The 18,835-nt window shown below is 39.3% G+C and overlaps 1 protein-coding gene across 1 annotated transcript in view; it reads right to left on the bottom strand.

The window, feature by feature from the left end:
* The window catches only part of LOC124857843 (hepatocyte growth factor), a 43,960-nt gene extending 30,469 nt beyond the window's left edge, over positions 1-13,491 (bottom strand). The window contains exons 1-7 of the mRNA XM_047349372.1: positions 13,485-13,491; positions 11,162-11,413; positions 8,066-8,230; positions 6,717-6,876; positions 6,357-6,469; positions 5,682-5,796; positions 3,900-4,048 (exon numbers count right to left, since the gene is read on the bottom strand). Coding sequence (XP_047205328.1) covers positions 3,900-4,048; positions 5,682-5,796; positions 6,357-6,469; positions 6,717-6,876; positions 8,066-8,230; positions 11,162-11,413; positions 13,485-13,491 — 961 coding nt within the window. The remainder of the gene's footprint in view (positions 1-3,899; positions 4,049-5,681; positions 5,797-6,356; positions 6,470-6,716; positions 6,877-8,065; positions 8,231-11,161; positions 11,414-13,484) is intronic.
* Positions 13,492-18,835: the final 5,344 nt, after the last annotated feature.

The raw sequence follows: 18,835 nt of genomic DNA, 5'->3' as shown, positions 1-18,835 counted from the left end.
TACAGTAACAAAAATATAACATAAAGTCACAAAAATGTTCTATTAGATTAGAAAACATAACTTTAAGAAGTGATCTAGTAATAGCCTGTTAAGGTTTTTCGTCACATGCATAGCTTCGATTTGTAGAAAAATTCTGGCCGTAGCCATCTAATTTTGAGGTGTGCTGGTCCCAGCCATCGATGGAGAAAAAGGGCTGAGCTTCACGCAGAGAACAAACGAGACTATTAGAAAACTCCAAATTCCTGAATGCATAGTATTAACTAATTTTCATGACAGCTCCCAGGAAGGAGGAGTTCTCTAGCTGGAATTCCCTGTGAAGGCGTAGAGGTAAAAAAGGATGAGCAGAGCGGTGTTCTTTCTCCTTCCCCACTGCATTGGGGAGGACACGTGTGAACATCTTGAATTCGCTGGCAAAAGACTGCATCTTTGAAGAAACCTTGGATCCAAAGTGAAGTACGGGCTGCTGTTTGTGTATCTGGCGACAGTACCGCAGCAGAAAATAAGACTAGCCACCTGAACCTGGGTATTTAAATTACCTCAGAACATAATGTAAACGAATTATTATTTCCCCAAAAAGAAACAGTATCTCAAATTATGTTGACGAAATTGCTGTGTGCTACAGTGCACGATCAATTCTGAGGCCCTTAGCATACGACAACAATTCATTGACAACGGGATTGTTTCTCCTTTTCTGGTAACACATCTACATTACAATGTTTTGATTGTGATCGTCGTGCACACGATACTAGTTGAAACATGAAAATGGTGTAATTGCCGTGCCATGACAAGTATGTCATTTGAAACACTGCCTGCTTAAAAACCAGAGTAGACATGAAGTTGTTGCTTGATTTAAAACTAAGTATCAGACTTAAAGCTGAACTGTATGTTTTTGAAAGTTCAACAAATTTGATGCATGGCTCAACATAAGAGAGCCAGCTCATCAGGACACACTCAGCTGTGTACCTACACCTCAAGGATAAGGAACACTCCTTTGAGGACCCAAATGTTCAAATTTTGGTCAGAGAAAATAGATGGTTTAAGAGGAAAGAAGAAAGCCATTTGTGTCAAGTAAGAAAACAGAGGGAGAGGCCTTAGATTTTGTCTTTCAAAAACATACAGTTCAGCTTTAAGCCTGATATCTAGTCAGTTTCAAACCAAGCCACACCTTTTTGCATGTGACCAAAACATCTCTCAGTGAGCCAGGCTAACAAGGTCACTAATGATGCCCTATTGTCAGGAGAGTCTAATTTGCATGTGAATTTAGATGTGCAGAATGCCACATCCCAAACAGCTTACAAGCTTGGAACTTCTCCCTCACTAGCTTTGAATTGAGAAAGCCCTTTGGATGAAGAATGAAACGTCTTCAGCTACAACAACTGAAGTCCAGTTGTTTTCTTTACTTTAGCTTTTTTTGGGTTGTTTGAACACATACCAACTGTTGTTTCTTTGTAAGCTTTTAAAGGTAATTTAGCCTCATTCCAATTCCTCAAAACAAACCTTGGTTGTTAAACTGTGGCGCATTTTTTACTCCTGTCCCAGTGTCCATCAAACAGAAACAATGTCCCGCATTTGACTGGGTCAAATTAAAAGTCAAAAAACTATTCAACTGGAGCTTTTCTGAAATGTAAATAAAGCAAAGCTGCAGTCATCATCACAGAGTCGCCTCAGCTGTCAAAAATACATATCGTCCCATGTCATGACCAACCTGTGCGCCACATTGCAAGCCACCCCTCCAGAGATGTGGTAAGTTGTTCGTTTAGCAAACTAAGCTGAGTTGTCCACATGTCAGTGAAAGCACCTGCCTTTTCCTTGAAATATTAAAAATATTAGAAATACAACTGTGGCAATTTAAATGCTAATTTCCAGTCAGTCTGAAATACAAATTTCTCAAAACAAAACACAAAGTCAGTCATTGGTTTTGATTTCGGTAAGTCATGGGCCCCATGTGGCATCCCCTGTAAAACATTTCTGGGGGTGCCACTTCACTAAACCTTTTCCATGTTGCTGCAGATCAACCAATGACTAATTTTGACCATCTAAAACTAAAGCAAGTACAAAACAGTGAAAATGAGGTTCTCTGAAAGTGAGGATGAACCTGGAAGATAAGAGGAAATCTGCATGACACTGATAATAAAAAGGAACAGAGGTTGTGGCTTTCGTTGGAGAGACTGAACACCTCTTGGCAGATACAGCTGATTGGTGTCAAGATACCTGTGTGCTACAAACACACATGACAGACAATGTTCAGCTGAGTAAATAGTGATAATGTAGCTCACTCTGCCCCTAAGAAGTCCTCAGTGGTGGTTTAAACAGACAGATTCAGAGGACTGTTTATTTTAATGTAAGATATTTATTAGTCAAAAGCACTCCACAAAAAACATCTTTACAAAAATCAGAACCACCCCTTAACAGGGCTCCATTTTATTGTTGTAGTTATGTTAATAGACATTCAATGCACATTGGCACAAAATGTGTCAAAAAAATAAAAATAAGGTTTGTTAAATGGTGAGTGGGATACACTGCATAGTGTAAACAACCAAAAGAATGCCTGTTAAAAACAGATGTTTTTAATAGGCATGACACAGCACATTTATTACTTAGGGCTGCTAGTGTTTATCTGCTTGTACATGCCATGTTTGTATCTGCATGTGTGCTCTCTATTAGTAGCAGTTATTTTTTAGAGAAATCCCCCTAATCTTTTTCTGACAGAGTATGCAATTATTTGTCTTTTGAAGAGCATGAACTGATAGACAGACAGACAGACAGACAGACAGACAGACAGACAGACGAGCATGAACTGATAGATAGACAGACAGACAGACAGACAGACAGATAGATAGATAGATAGATAGATAGATAGATAGATAGATAGATAGATAGATAGATAGATAGATAGATAGATAGATAGATAGATAGATAGATAGATAGATAGATAGATAGATAGATAGATAGATAGATAGATAGATAGATAGATAGATAGATAGATAGATAGATAGATAGATAGATAGATAGATAGATAGACAGACAGTAGTGTGCAAAAGTTTAAACAAGTTAAACAAAGAATGCTTTCAAAAACATAAATGATTATTGTTTATTTTTAGCAATTTACAAAATGCAAAGTAAGTGAACCCAAACATACAGCCAAAGTCATTAAGAACTATCTTCAGCATAAAAAATTAAGATTACATCAAGAGACAGAAGGAGTTGAGAAAGCCTAGGTTTCCAAGATGTTTAGAACAACCTATCAGCCGAGTTCCTCCAAAAACTGTGTGCAAGTGTCCTTAATGATGTTTTGAAGGCAAAGGGTGGTCACACCAAATATTGATTTGATTTAGATTTCTCTTTTGTTCATTCCCTGCATTTTGTTGATTGATGAAAATAAATTATTAACACTTCCATTTTTGAAAGCATTCTTTGTTTACAGTACTGTGCAACTTTTCCACAGTACTGTGTATATATAGACTGAGTTTTGCTTTTGTCACAACCACATGTTTGCTGCAGGGACAAGTTCAGTGGCTAAATCTTTATGTAGATGAAACAACAGAGGTATTAATATCCTCTAATATTTCATGACTTGCTCCTAAGGGGTTTAGACTGCTCATAAAATCTGAACCTGATGAAACAAGAGAGGACGTTAAAAAGTGAACCCCACACCTGGAAACAGCTGCAGCCTGCCTCTGCAAATAAAACCAGTGGGCCCACATGCATTCAAGAACAGAGGTAAGGTAGCACAGCAAGCAGACCCTACTCCAAGTATGTGATTGCCCAATGTGCTGCACCTAATTTCCGATGGTCAAGCTTAAATAACAATTGTAATTATGTAGCAATTTCAATGTGGAATGCTTATTACTTCAAGATGAATGTCCTCATGCAGAGATATATGTGTGTGCACAGCCTACCCTGTGAACACTGTGGTATGCCACACTCCTGGTGTCTAAGGTGTGGCCTGGGGTCAGTAGTAAAGCACCACGGACCAGCAGTGGAGTTGTCTGGGTTGCGGCAAAAATTCTCTCTGAGGTCCTTCTTCCTGTACCTCTTAGACATGAATCTGTGGGAACAAGAACAGCAGCAAAACAAAATGTAAGAAGAGGCATGCAAATAAACGCAGCTCACAACCAGAGCAAAGCTAAGAAAACAAAAGCCAGAAGGTTTATATTGTCTTTAACTAATCCTCAACAAAATGAGGAATAATTTGTCATTTACAAGGCAGTTGCTGCTTGGCTGTTTCAAGACGACAAAATATATATATTTTTTCCATGATATTTCTCTAACAAAGTCTGTTCTTAATGTAGTATAAACACACTGACAAATGACTCATTTCTTTTACATCAGGCGAGCACATGGCTGTGGTTTACCAGAGGCGATGATGGACATGGTAAGTGTAGCTTTTGAGTTAAGATGTATTTTTCCACGATGATGAACCAATAAAGAATGAGAGGTTCATCTTTTGGTGGTTAATAATGACAAAGGAAGAAAGGCAAAACCTTACACTGATAAAAGTCCTATTGGCTTTTGAGCGTCTGTTTGTGTGTTTCCGAGTTCCCTATGCCTACGATCTGACTGATAAAAAAACACACAAAGTTCCTTGGTGTAATTACCTGATCTATAGAGATATTATTAGCAGTTTGACAAAGGAGGTTCACTGAAAGTACAAATATTTACTGCAGGCTTTGATTCATGTAAGTTGAGCTGCTCACTATAAAGCAGTTTCAATATTCTTAACACTGATATATCAGGACAGGAGAGGGACTTTTATTCGTTAATTTGGAAAATATATATATTTTTTATATGACCTTATTTGCTACCCTATACATATTAAACTAATACAATACATTAATTGAACAGGAAATTCAAATGAGGTAAAAACAGATTTGAGAAAAAAGAACTGCCATGCCAGTTGTAGGCTGCATTCAAAATTGAAGAGAATGGAGACTGAATAAGGAGGATGACTTGAGCAGATAAGCCTTGTATTGAGCTCACAATGATGTCTGCTGGCTAACATCAGGTGCACAGTAAACACTGACTTACTTTATTGGTAATTGCTATTTTCACAGTGTTTTTCTAACAAACCCATCCCCTGTGGGAAAAGGTTACACAAGCTACCTTAAATTGAAGCCCTTCAACAGCTTTAATTATATTACGTGATTTGTTAAGGAAGGAAGGAAGGAAGGATGGATGGATGGAAGGAAGGATGGAAGGAAGGAAGGTCCCCTGTGCATGATAGGATTTACACTCTATTTTTGTTCCTTTTAAGCAATTGTGCTCTAGTGTCACTTTCAATTTCTTTCACTTTTGTTTTTTAAGACATTCCCCCAAATAATGAACCCAGCTAACTCATTTGTTGAAAAATGTCCCTTATCTTAGAAGTTAGTTGCAAATTAGATAAGATCCTAATTTCTGCATGAAACTCAGATGTCGCATAAACATACATCTAGATAAACAGACTGGCCATCGCAGGAAATTATGTGTGACTCAGTGAAGTGTTACAATGAGGTCACCTCTGATGAATGATTGTACTCTGGAGCATAATCAGCCACTAATATATCAAACCCACACAAGCTCACAGACTAGCCTCTAGCTACCAGCTAATTGCAGGTCTTACAGGCCAACAGTAACATTAACGGCAGCTTGTAACACCATGCTGGTTGACACTGAGGTGAAAAGTACATTGCATTTCTTACTTGTGCTCATGAGGTATTGGGGAGGCCCAGGCTTGGCACAGGATCCCACTGAGTGTCACTGACCTTGTCCCCCTGTAGCTTTGACCTGTCCCCACAATGCATTCCCTTACATAGTCTGTAGTGAGGCAAACACAAAAGATGGGGAAATGTAATGAAATAACAACCTGATCACAGTTTTTATACATAAACCCTGAGCAGATAATGAAGAAAACAGGGAAAGCGAGTTGTAATGCTGGTCTTAACAAGAATGTGAAACTGCCAAAAGTGGAATCTGTTTTCCTAATCAGGGCTATGTGGATTCACTAACACTGGCTGCAGAGCCTGAATTTTCACTCGTTTGGTGATTTTGACTGAACAGTAGACATGGCTTACATGAACACTATTTTTTAACAGTGAATAAAGCAAGACATCCACTCGCACTGTGAAAAAGACAATTGCCTTTACTCTCCCTCATCTTCCCTCTGCGGACGCCATGATTACCAAAAATAAGCCACTTTGACAATTGGTATCAATAGACTAGTCAAGTTCCAACTATGATTTATACATTAATACAACACAAAGCACCCTTAACGGCAATACGTTTACAGTCCTAATCGACTTGCAGGATGACCAGATGAGCAAGCTTTTGATCCTAATATCAGCTGGCAAACGAAAAACGAAAACTGAAGAGGGCACCTTTCTTTTGATAGAGGTCATAATAGAAGCTCTGATGGCTTTGAACTCCTGGTGAATTTCTGTCAAATGAAAGCCACTGGCATTTCCTGTTCCTGTGATCATAGAGGAAAGCTCTGCGGAAGGAATAGAGACAAAGGCAACAGAGGACAAGTGAAGACTAATATAATTTGTGATTTCGTAAAGCAAAATACAATTAAAACACATGTTTTAATAGCCTGAGGCAGTCAAAATGATGATAATTCTAATCATTGAACAGAGTTAAAGAAGTCACATCAGGTTCTTTGACAACTGAGAATCATTCTTGTAGGGTCACTTTGCATATTTCAAAGAACAAATATGACAGGAACATCACTGACAAACCTGCAGATGAATGGGAGTCTTTTTCCACGGCTGCAAGTTTTTGCACATTTGGTTATGCTCAGTATCCGGCTTTTTGTCAGGTGTGAGGAATCGGGTGACACAACAACCAGTTGGGTGCTATCGGATTTCTGGTAGTCCTGGAGTGCATTTCGTCTGCCCTCTAATGCACAATCACAAAAAATATTAAAGTAATTGCAGCAATATATACAATAAACGAGCATTTTAACACAAAACAGACGTATTTAGGAATAATTGGCTTTCAAGATAAGCAAGCATAGGCAAGATTTAACCAGCTTTTTATCTTGTAGGTCATAAATAACAGCCATAAGGATTTGTGACAGTCTGCAGACCTATGTACTATGCAATTACCAATTCACTTATGAGAATGCTGTTACACTGTTCCTTCACTTTAAATAAAAAGAATCCCTTATTATTCTAACTCAACAAAGCTAAAACAGGCAGTGCAGATGACCTCTTAATACAAACACTGACACACCAGTACTACCAAAAGTGAGTCAGGCTGCTTTGAGGGTGCCAATTTGCCTCAGGTCCTTTACATCTCTGTGAAACTCAGAGCCCACTTAGACTTGAAAAGAAACCCATGTCAAATCCCCCAAACCACATCCCCCTTTCCCTTCTTCCCACACATTTCAATTGTCTGTTTTGAGCACTTCAGTTGACTTGAGTTTTTTCTCTTCTTATTGATGCTGACAAAACTGAAACATTTGACCAATTTTGAAATGATAACTACAGTGATGAGCGCTGCTTTTATGTTCAGTGTTTGAAGTAATTCTGAGATGAGTAAGGTGAGGATCAGAGGTTTAATGTGAGTCACAGAAGGTTATTTTTTTTTACTCCACCGCCAAATATAAATCTGAATCAGTTTGCTAGAACAACCAATGTGGGGTTTATAAAGATTCATTTGTTTTAATAAGACATGCAGTGGGACAGTAGGTTATATTAGGCCACTTTATTGGAATGTTTTCTGACAGGTTAGGTGGTCCTCAGCACAGCAGCATGAGATGAAACGCCAATGTTGCATATTGTTGCATATCATCTTGGGTATATGCAATATAAAAGTTTTTACAAGGTAAAAAAAATAACTAACTTTCAACAAATACAACTTTCAAAACAAAACCACTTAAATATTATTTTGGTAATCGTCTGTTTATTTTATTTTTTTGTTTTGTAATCCGATTAAATAATTTAAAAGGAATATAAAGCTGCTCTTAGCTATTCTGCGCGGAGCGCCAGCCAGTGCAGTAAAACACGACTGCACCCAGTCAGAAACGTTATCTATACAGTTACTAAATAGTTTCCGGAGTGAAAAGACAAGTAAAAGTACTTACCGCAGAAAGAAATGACTGCGAGTCCAAAAAGGAGCCAGTAATTCCACATCGCCTTCGTCACAGAACAACGAGCAGAGAAAACAAATGGAAACGCTGCCTGCTGTGCGCTCTGACAGCTACCAGGAGATGTTGCTTCCACCAGGGCACAAATGATGCGTCTCCACTCTAAGTACTCGGTCGCCCCCCTCCGCCCCCTTCCTCCCTATCCTTCCCTCCTCCTCTCTGGCCGTGTGTATGTGTGTGTGTGTGTGTGTGTGTGTGTGTGCATCTATCTTCCGGCGCTACGTGCTCTTTTTTTTATCTCACTGTTGTTCTTTTTCTTGACTTTATATCTCTATCTCCCGGAAACACATGCAGTGTTACCAGAATTTAAGTTAGCGAATCTACAAATCCCGCACCCTGCAGATCCCATGTGGTCCTGGACGTGTCTCGTTTGTGGTGTTGAGGAGCTGCATGTTTGTTTGTCAAACAAACCATCTAAGCAGGTTAAATATCTCACATGTGTTGCCATTTTTCCCCAACTCTAACTTTCTTTTTATCATCCCGTCAGCCCTAGGGCGATTTGAAATGGGTTTTTGATGTTGTCTTTAAACTGTTTTCTCATAGTCAAAAACACACAGTAATACTAAATAACTACCCGAAACTTAAATATGAATTGTCTGGGGGGTTTATTGGTCTATAGTCATAAAAAAATTTATTAAGTCAAATTGACCCGTATTTAAAAATTTTGGTCCTAAAAGGTTCAGGAACATACGCTGCTCAAAAAAATAAAGGGAACACTTAAACAACACAATATAACTCCAAGTAAATCAAACTTCTGTGAAATCAAACTGTCCACTTAGGAAGCAACACTGATTGACAATCAATTTCACAGCTGTTGTGCAAATGGAATAGACAACACGGGGAAATCTTTGGCGATTAGCAAAACACACTCAATAAATGAGTGGTTCTGCAGGTGGGGACCACAGACCACTTCTCAGTACCGATGCTTTCTGGCTGATGTTTTGGTCACTTTTGAATGTTGGTGGTGCTTTCACACTCATGGTAGCATGAGACAGACTCTACAACCCACACAAGTGGCTCAGGTAGTGCAGCTCATCCAGGATGGCACATCAATGCGAGCTGTGGCAAGAAGGTTTGCTGTGTCTGTCAGCGTAGTGTCCAGAGTCTGGAGGCACTACCAGGAGACAGGCCAGTACACCAGGAGACGTGGAGGAGGCCGTAGGAGGGCAACAACCCAGCAGCAGGACCGCTACCTCCGCCTTTGTGCAAGGAGGAACAGGAGGAGCACTGCCAGAGCCCTGCAAAATGACCTCCAGCAGGTCACAAATGTGCATGTGTCTGCACAAACGGTTAGAAGCCGACTCCATGAGGAGGTATGAGGGCCCGACGTCCACAAGTGGGGGTTGTGCTCACAGCCCAACACCGTGCAGGATGCTTGGCATTTGCCAGAGAACACCAGGATTGGCAAATTCGCCACTGGCGCCCTGTGCTCTTCACAGATGAAAGCAGGTTCACATTGAGCACATGTGACAGACGTGACAGAGTCTGGAGACACCGGGGAGAGCGATCTGCTGCTTGCAACATCCTTCAGCATGACCGGTTTGGCAGTGGGTCAGTAATGGTGTGGGGTGGCATTTCTTTCTGTGTGCTCGCCAGAGGTAGGCTGACTGCCATTAGGTACCGAGATGAGATCCTCAGACCCCTGGTGAGACCATATGCTGGTGCGGTTGGCCCTGGGTTCCTCCTAATGCAGGACAATGCTAGACCTCATGTGGCTGGAGTGTGTCAGTAGTTCCTGGAAGATGAAGACATTGAAGCTATGGACTGGCCCGCCCGTTCCCCAGACCTGAATCCAATTGAGCACATCTGGGACATCATGTCTCGCTCCATCCACCAACATCACGTTGCACCACAGACTGTCCAGGAGTTGGCGAATGCTTTAGTCCAGGTCTGGGAGGAGATCCCTCAGGAGACCATCTGCTGTCTCATCAGGATCATGCCCAGGCGTTGTAGGGAGGTCATACAGGCACATGGAGGCCACACACAATACTGAGCCTCATTTTGACTTGTTTTAAGGACATTACATTAAAGTTGGATTAGCTGTAGTGTGTTTTTCCACTTTAATTTTGTGTGTGACTCCAAATCCAGGCCTTCATTGGTTAATAAATTTGATTTCCATTGATGATTTGTGTGTGATTTTGTTGTCAGCACATTCAACTTTGTACAGAACAAAGTAATCAATGAGAATATTTCATTCATTCAGATCTAGGATGTGTTATTTGAGTGTTCCCTTTATTTTTTTGAGCAGTGTATAATAACTCCTGAGGGAAGGTTTACCTAATCACACTTTCACAAAGAAGTTTATTAAGGAAATAGAATAGAATAGAAATATATTTTATTGTCCCACAGTGGGAAAATTCAGGTGTACCAGCAGCAAAGTGAAAAGCAAATAGAAGCAAGAAATAGTAAAAAAAAAAGTTCAAATAGCAGCAGGGATTTAAACATTTATTGAGGTTTTTGGAGGATGCAACAGTCTTTAACTGAAGGAGCTCTCCAGTTCTGCAAAAGCTTCATGCATGGGGTGGGAGACATTGTCCAACAGTGATGTTATTTTTTCTAGTCCTTCTGTCTCTCAGCACCTGCACTGACCCGAGAGGGCATCCTAGGTCATCGCTAGCTTTTCAGATGAGCTTATCTAACAGCTTCCTCTTATCTGTAGTTAAACTGCTGCTCCAACATACTACACCATAGAATATGATGTCACCACAGAGTCAAAAAGGTCTTCAGGAGCTCCACCTGCACTCCAAAAATCTCCTTAGCATATATAGTCTAGTTTGACCCTTTGAGTAAAGAACATCAGTGTTGTGGCTCCAGTCCAGTCTTATGTCCGGGTAAACACCCAGGTACTTATAAGAGTCCCCTATCTCAATGATCAGTTCCTTGGATTTTCACCAGTGTCATTGTGGTGGGTCTGCACCTGCAGACATTTTCCACCAGCTTCTTTGTTTTCCCCACATCAATAAGGAGGTGGATCTGCTGGCACCGGTGCACAAAGTCCTGTGTTTCACTGTCTGTACTTTGAGCTGTCCTCACTTGGGATGAGGACAACTATGGCAAAGTCATCAGATAACTTTTTTAGATGGCACCCTGAGTTGGTGGAGAAGTCTTCGATGTAGAGGTTGAACAGGAATGGTGCATGCACCGTTTTCTGCAGGGCCTCCGCACTGCAGACCAGCCTGTCAGAGACACAGGCCAGTATCCTTAAATTCTGTGGATAGATAGTGAGGTAGTCCTGTATCCACTGGGACAGGTGGTGGTCCACTCCTTGGCCCTCAGAAGTCCTGCCTGAATGGTATTAAAAGGACTGGAGAAATTAAAGAACATGAACCTCACAGTGCTTCCAAGCTTTTCCAGGTGGGTCAGAGCTTGGTGCAGGAGGTAGATGATGGCATCATCCACCCAAATGCCAGGCTGTTAGGCAAACTGTGGGTTGAGGAACAACCTCTCGTGGGTCTTTATCAGATGTGAAGTCAGTGCTACCATCCCGATGTGTGGTATTTGGCAATTGTATTCACCAATTGTGTTGATGTTTTGTTGTTTTCTTTTGTATGAATGTTTTAGGCAGTAATTTTTTAAGTATATATTATTTTCTGTAATAATTTGAAAGAAGGACTTTTACTCAATGAAAGCTTGCTTCTTGGAAGATACTTGGAGCTATCTTGGACTTAGCTCCTCCACCAAAGGGTAAAAGATGGGTATAGGATTCAGTGTAGCAGGTTTTGAAACCAAATTGTTAAGCGGATACAGGTTTCAGAATTTTAAGTATCAAAATTGATACATTGGGAGAGAGTGTTAAGATGTATGGGTCATTACCACAAACTGGAATGAGGAATAAGACAAATTTACAAGTAATCCTCTTCTGACTTAAAAATCTTGCTCAGTCTCTTGGTCTCTGATTTCCACAGTTTGCAATGGCACAGAAATTTAAATCCTAAATAAATACAAAAACACCTTTGCTGCAGCAGTGTCTTGCTATTGCAACATTTAGAGTGGTGGACTGAAAATAAGCTGATGTACTACTGAAACTACCTAGTATACTATAAAATAGTATAAAATAATGACCTGATCAGACTTCCTTACTAAATCTCTTCCACAGGATGGTATGATGCTAAAATTATGTCGCTTAATAATATTAATGGCTTAGGTTTACACTGTAAAAAAAGTTTGTTAACTTAAGGTAACTTTATCCTTTTACCTGCTAAGAAGTTAATGCAAGTTATGTTTAACATTCACACTTTAACTAAAGAATGTAACATAAAGTCAATGTAGACAGGCAATATTTCATAGTGGTATATAATGATTAAGAATTTTTTATCTGTATCGAATTGTTTGCCTATAAATCTTCTTAGATATGACTTTTTCTTTATTTTTACATAATTTATTTTGGACTACATGCTGGGGTAGTTCTTAGCACTGTTACTCCTAAGCAATGGGATTCTCAGTTCTAATTCTGGAAGATACCCTTGTTTGAAATTTGAACGTTCTCTTTCTGCATGCATGGGTTCTCTGCTGGTATTCCAGTTTCCTCCCACAGTTGAAATACATGCAATTTTGCTTAATAGGCCACTTTAAATTGTCCACTGGGTGTGAGTGTTTACATTGTTTTTTTGTGTTTTGTGTCTGGGATTGACTGGCTCTGTCTAAGGTGTATCCTACCTGTCACCAATTGACCAACGGAGATCCAGCCTCATCATTTAAGTCGATAAAAAATATATTATTAGGAGTAGTAATCCATGCTGTGGGTAATTGTTTTCAACTCACTCTTTGGTAGCTTTAATGTAAATTATTAGTTACTTCAACTCATTGTTTTATATTGTAAACCTTGCTGAATTAAACCTGTAACCCAACTATGTTGTATTAAATCAACCCAGGTACAGGTAAGTCCATATTTGACTCAGGGTTCAGGCATTAAAACAACCCAAATTGGACTTGTTTTTACCCAGCTGTTTTAAGATTGAACAAAGGTTTGTGAAAATGTGAAAATACAATTTGGAAGAATTAGACACCAATATTTGAAAATCCTCAAGTTTTAGAAGTGTGTAGTAATTAACTCAGCCACATAGTAGTCTTCATTTCACACATCCTGTTTTGTTTTCCGTTTTTTTCCATGCTTACTTATCAACAGTGTTGTTAATATGACACCTACTGGAAGCCACTTGTCAGCAACAGGAAATGCAATAGGCTGGAAAGTTGTTTGTACTGCTCTACATGTTCCCTCTTAGATAAGATGAACTCAGTGATGGGGTTGGGGGGTGGGGTGGATGGATGAGTGCCATCTCTATTTCCAGTGATGACAGCGTGAGATAGCATGAAACTTTATGGCAGTGCTTTCCAGCACCTCTGATGTAGCACTCACCCAGCATTCTTAGCCCAGAGGAGAGTATTGATTAGGTATCAAGTTAGTCTAAAGATTTACAGGAATGTGGACATTTCTGGCTATTTTGTGACAATCACGTCATGTGTGCAAAACAAAACAAAGAAATAGCTGGAAAAATTTATAGGAGGAAACAGACTCCATCTCTATATTCTGTCTGGCTTGGTGAGTAATGGTCCTGCAGATTTCCTTGCAATAATAAAGAATCAGCAATGAGTCACATTTTCACTGAAGTAAAACATGTTGCAAACACCCACCTCTTCATCTTTTTCAGTATACATGAACACACATTCACAAACACATAACAAGCAGCAGATGACTAAATAACCTTCACCAGTGTGACCCTGCGACAAAAACTCCTCACTGCCACAATCTCATCACTGACTCCCCTCTCAAGAATCCAGTGTGTGTTTTGACTGCGTCTGCGAGACTTCTGCTAGGAGATGGAAATTAGAGAAACTCAGAAGCCCTCCGCCTTGCTCCACGCGAGTGCCGGCCCGTCACCATTGGAGACTTCACACATCTGTGGCTGGTTACTGCCAGAAAACTTCATATCTGGTAGTGGGGGAGAGAGAGTTCAATGGGAGATTGAAATGATATGGCGGGTGAAGAAGCTGCTACACAGAGAATGCAGATGAAGAGAAGTCTGAAACAATGGATTTTTTGTCTGAAAGGAAGTACATAAATGGAGCAGAGCAGTGATGGCAACTTTATTTGCATGCATACTTGTGGAGTGAGATGAGTATTAATGTACTTCCTCCCTGTCGTTGGGCACTTTTCAACACAAGTTGGTGTACACAAATACATGGCTTCTACATTCTCTACGCAAATTGTTACTTGTGTGTGACCTGAGATTACCCTAGTCTTCTAGACATCAGTAATACAAAATGTATTTAGGTAAAAGTAACTATCTGTTTTAAATATAAATGACAAAAGAAATTTTGAAACCTTGAAATACTTTAAATAAGAGGACTCAGATTGAAGAGACATGGACACAAAGGTGGCTCAGATATGTAAGGGCAATTAGACAAGGAAGATGTACCAGGGGGAGGTAGTTGTGAAATATTTGGGGAAGATGCTGTAAACACAGATACTGTGTCAAGTGATCCTCCTTTAAATAAACACATTTCCTATTATCAGCGCACATGATTGTGGCCACTGTTCATAATGAAGGTTTGCTGACATTTACAGGCAACACAAATAAACTCTGTGTACACACAATATGCTCAGAGAAAACACAGTTTAAAACATGTATTTTAAGGAAAATTCGTCATATACTTTTTTAAAGCCTTTAAACCCTCTGTAGCCTGCTTTTGGGTTACTTCAGGTCAAAAAGTAAACAGAAGTAGAGCAGAAAGACTAAGCAGCAGACTAAAATATTGATGTATATTAAAAAAGAATTTTAAAGAAATTGTACAAATAAAGCTGGGTTGGTTGCACACTATCAACAACCAACAACAACCAAATCTTATTCAGATGACAAATTTTTCCTAGTTTTAAGTAATTGTTCAAGTTGTTTTGTCTGCAGCAGCCCTGTTTCAATTCGATATTTTCTTTGTTATTGGTAAATTCAGTTTTACTTTCATCAGAAGTTTATGTAAAATATATTAAAATGAACAATGAATATCCTGAAGCCCACTTATCAGTAACTTGTCAAACACTAAAACTTGATTAATTTACTTCCTATAGTAAAACATATTAAGTTTTATTACACTAAATATTTAATCTAGCAAAACATTCTCAGTTCTGAAAGAAAAGTCCCTTTTTGCCTTTTGTCTGCCTTTCCTTGTGTGTTTATGGGTGTTGATGTGAACATTTGTATCTGAACACTTGAACAATTCATGAACAAAATAACCTGTACAGTTTGTATATCCACACAAAGCATAACTGTTTAAATGACACGTCCTCTAGCATGGTATACATAAAGTGTGTCCCAAAAACACATCAGCATCCCACAGGCACTCTATTGTGCCGGCTATTTCACAACAGACCCCAGTCTCACAAAAGTGTACAGCATTGAAGTTGAAAATATCAGTCATCTCAAAGTTTGTGAGTTATACACAAGTTATAACTGAATACCTTTGGATGTAAATGTTTGTTTATCACACAAATGTTTTGAACACAGTGACCCACAACCCTCCTAAATTAAACTTTCAATTAACAATTAAAGTGATTTCAAATATGTACAATAAAAACGATAATGTACTACATCGAAGTGTCTCCAATCTACAATTTGAGCCTCAAAAGCCTCTGTGAAATGTCTAAAATAATACAAGAGTAAAACCACTGCATGGCCATTGCACAAATAAAAGGAAACCCAACAATATACACAAAAGGAAAATATGAGAGCAGATCATTAAATAGAACCCAAACTCATGTTTCCTTGATTTCTTGCACATCTGCGAACAGTCAACTTGTCTTGTCTGTTTCTCACTACTAATTTACTCCCACATGATTCACTCAGAAATACTGATGCACAGGGGTAGGGAGAGTGCTGGGTAAAAATCAAAGAGCCGACGCAGGGTAAAAACTGTGTGGAGCTGTAGGTATATTTCATCCCACATGTGTCTTTGTCAGACCTCACACATGTAATTAACATGTTGATGGTGAACATGGTATGGAGCCGGCAGATTGGAAACAGCTTTTCAGAGCCCACCTGAGTGATTTGCCAGACATTCATGCTGGGAAGCTCAGGCAAGAACACACACAGTTGATCGCACGCACATGCAGTGTAAGGTATTTTGGCAGCAGCAGGTAAAGCTGTACCTCCAGCCCACCGAACACAGGATCTGCACATGAAAGGTGCCCTGAGTATCTACATTAACCACCAAGTTAGCATTTTCACTCCCACTGTCTCCCCATCCATTTCCTTTAGCTATTTCCCAATGTTTCTCTTCAGCTTGTGCTGTGCAAGTACCTTAGATAGTTCAGGATGATTTAAATACAATAATGTAGTATGTCTACTAGTGAGCTGAGCTGTTGTTGTGACCACATTCTTCTCTTAAAAATGTAGTGACTCTAAGGATACATTGCGTACAGTTATTGAAGACAGAATAAATGTTCCAAGCATCTGTAGAATACTTGTTATTGTACTACCTTGTGTAATACCAGACTTTTGTGGTAATGAACAACCATTAGTCTGAGGAAGAATTTGGTCTTTTTTTTATCCTTTATCTTCGTCATGTTTTGAACATTACAATACACAGTACACTACATTGCCAACAGTGTTAGCTTAATCCAAACCATTGAACTGAAGGGTTCCGGTCACTGCGTTGACCATAGGTATATAAAATCAACCAATTAGGCAGGCAAAGCCCTTCTACAAACATCTGTTAAAGAATAGGTTGCTCTCAAAATTTCAGGAAATTTTGTGAAACCTGTGAAATAAGTCCAGTGTCTTAACCTTTCAGACAGCCTTCCCAGAAGAGCTGAAGATGTTGTAGGTGCAAAAAGGCCCTACGCCATAATATGGCACTATAATGTTTTTGAATCTAAATGCATACTTTATATTTTTTAATGTAGAGCCCAGTGTAGAAGTTCCAACTGTCCTGGTGAGGTAAAAAAAATGTCAGAACTGAGTCTAGGCAACGGCAGATTTCTAACAACCGAAAACAAGTTGATAAAAAGCTGATAAAAAAAAAGTAAAGCGTTGTATTGTGCTTTAATAAAGTATTGATCCTCTTGAACTTTCTACATTTTATCACATTACGATCACAAACTTCATCATCTGTGTTTATGTGATTGACCAACACAAAGCAGTACATATTTGTGACTGGAATAAGGACAAATGGTTCGGAATAGTTTTTTGTTTTTTTTATCGAAAAAGCGTGATGTGCAACTAGTTGCCTTCTGAAGTCAGATGATAAGTCCACCTGTGTGAAGTTAAATCCCAGAATAAATAGAACTTTTCTAAAAAGGCCTAGGAGGTTTGTTAGAAAACAAACAGCAACATGAAGACCAAGGAACACTGCAGACAGGTCAGGGATGAGGTTGTAAAGTTGCTAAAAGCAGGGTTAGGTTGTAAAACAATAATACAAGCTCTGAATATCCCACTGAGCACTGTTCGACCCATCATCTGGTAAATGAAAGGGTATGGCAGAACTACAAACTTACAAAGTCATGGTTGGCCAGCTAAACTGACAGGTTGGGCAAGGATAGCATTCAGTAAAGAAACAGTTAAGAAGTACATCGGCACTCTCAATAATGTGAAGAGATCAACAGCTCAGCACGTTTGGGTCATGATTATATGTTTTGCATATTCATGAACATGCTAAAATGTTTGCGCCCGCAGTTCTGCCCATTTTAAACACACAATCCGATTAGCACCTGGTTTGGAGATCAGCTTTGCGGATGCAAACAGGTTTGCGTGTTCCAAACCACACGCAAACCTTTTGAAGATCAGGCCCTATGTGTACAGAGAGTCCTGCTAGAACAAAAACCTCTGACCTAATCTGAGCCCTTTTGCAACCTTTAACAGCTTTTCTTTCATGATTGCCCTGTACTTCATTCCTTCCATTGTCCTATTAACTCTGATCAACTTCCCAGTTGTTGAAGATATCCCTGCAGCGTGATGCTTCTATACCATTTCACAGTGGTGTTTTCAGGGTGACGTGAAGTGTTTTTGTTCACTGATCTTCAAAAGGTAGTTTTTGCGTCTGCAAAGATGATCTACAAACCAGGTGTGTAAAATCAGCAGAACAGCTGGCGCAAATTTTTTATCATTTTCGCCTACATGAAAACCATCAAATGAGAACATGTGTCAAAACGTTTTGACTGGTATTGTATATTTATTAGGCCCCACTTGAAACAGAAAATAAAATCCACAAATCTTCCCCAAACATGAACTGGTGTGACACATTGAAACTTTTTATCTGGACAAATTTTAATTTACACACACACACACACACACACACACACTAAACTGCCAGCAGAGAAAGAAAACATAGGTAGAGGGAACAGAGGTGTGTGGTAAATAGTGAGTTTGGAAAGGACTGTGGCATTTCCTGATTTTACATGCCAAGTGTGTTTTTGTTGGTCCATACAAAAGAACACTGTCTTTCTTTCTCTCAGCAATTGCAGATATATTTCGAAGTTCCCTCTAGTGAAGCTGATGACTTGATGAATGATGCTTTGGAACAACAGGTGACAAAAGAATGTCAACAACTAATGCTAATTTTGGGACTTTTTGTGATTTAGAAATGTGCTTTACATTACATTTCTTTATTTTCCTTTAAGGCATACTAAATGTACCTTGACTTCTATAACATTTATATTAAATATTAAAAAAAGATTTGTGCCTGTTACTGGAAAGCATACCATAAATGTACTCATGC

The sequence above is a fragment of the Girardinichthys multiradiatus genome, chromosome 2 (genome assembly GCF_021462225.1).
Source record: "Girardinichthys multiradiatus isolate DD_20200921_A chromosome 2, DD_fGirMul_XY1, whole genome shotgun sequence".
Taxonomy (NCBI): Eukaryota; Metazoa; Chordata; class Actinopteri; order Cyprinodontiformes; family Goodeidae; genus Girardinichthys; species Girardinichthys multiradiatus.
The sequence above is the reverse complement of the archived record's forward strand: the minus strand, read 5'-3'. Positions and strand labels throughout refer to the sequence as shown.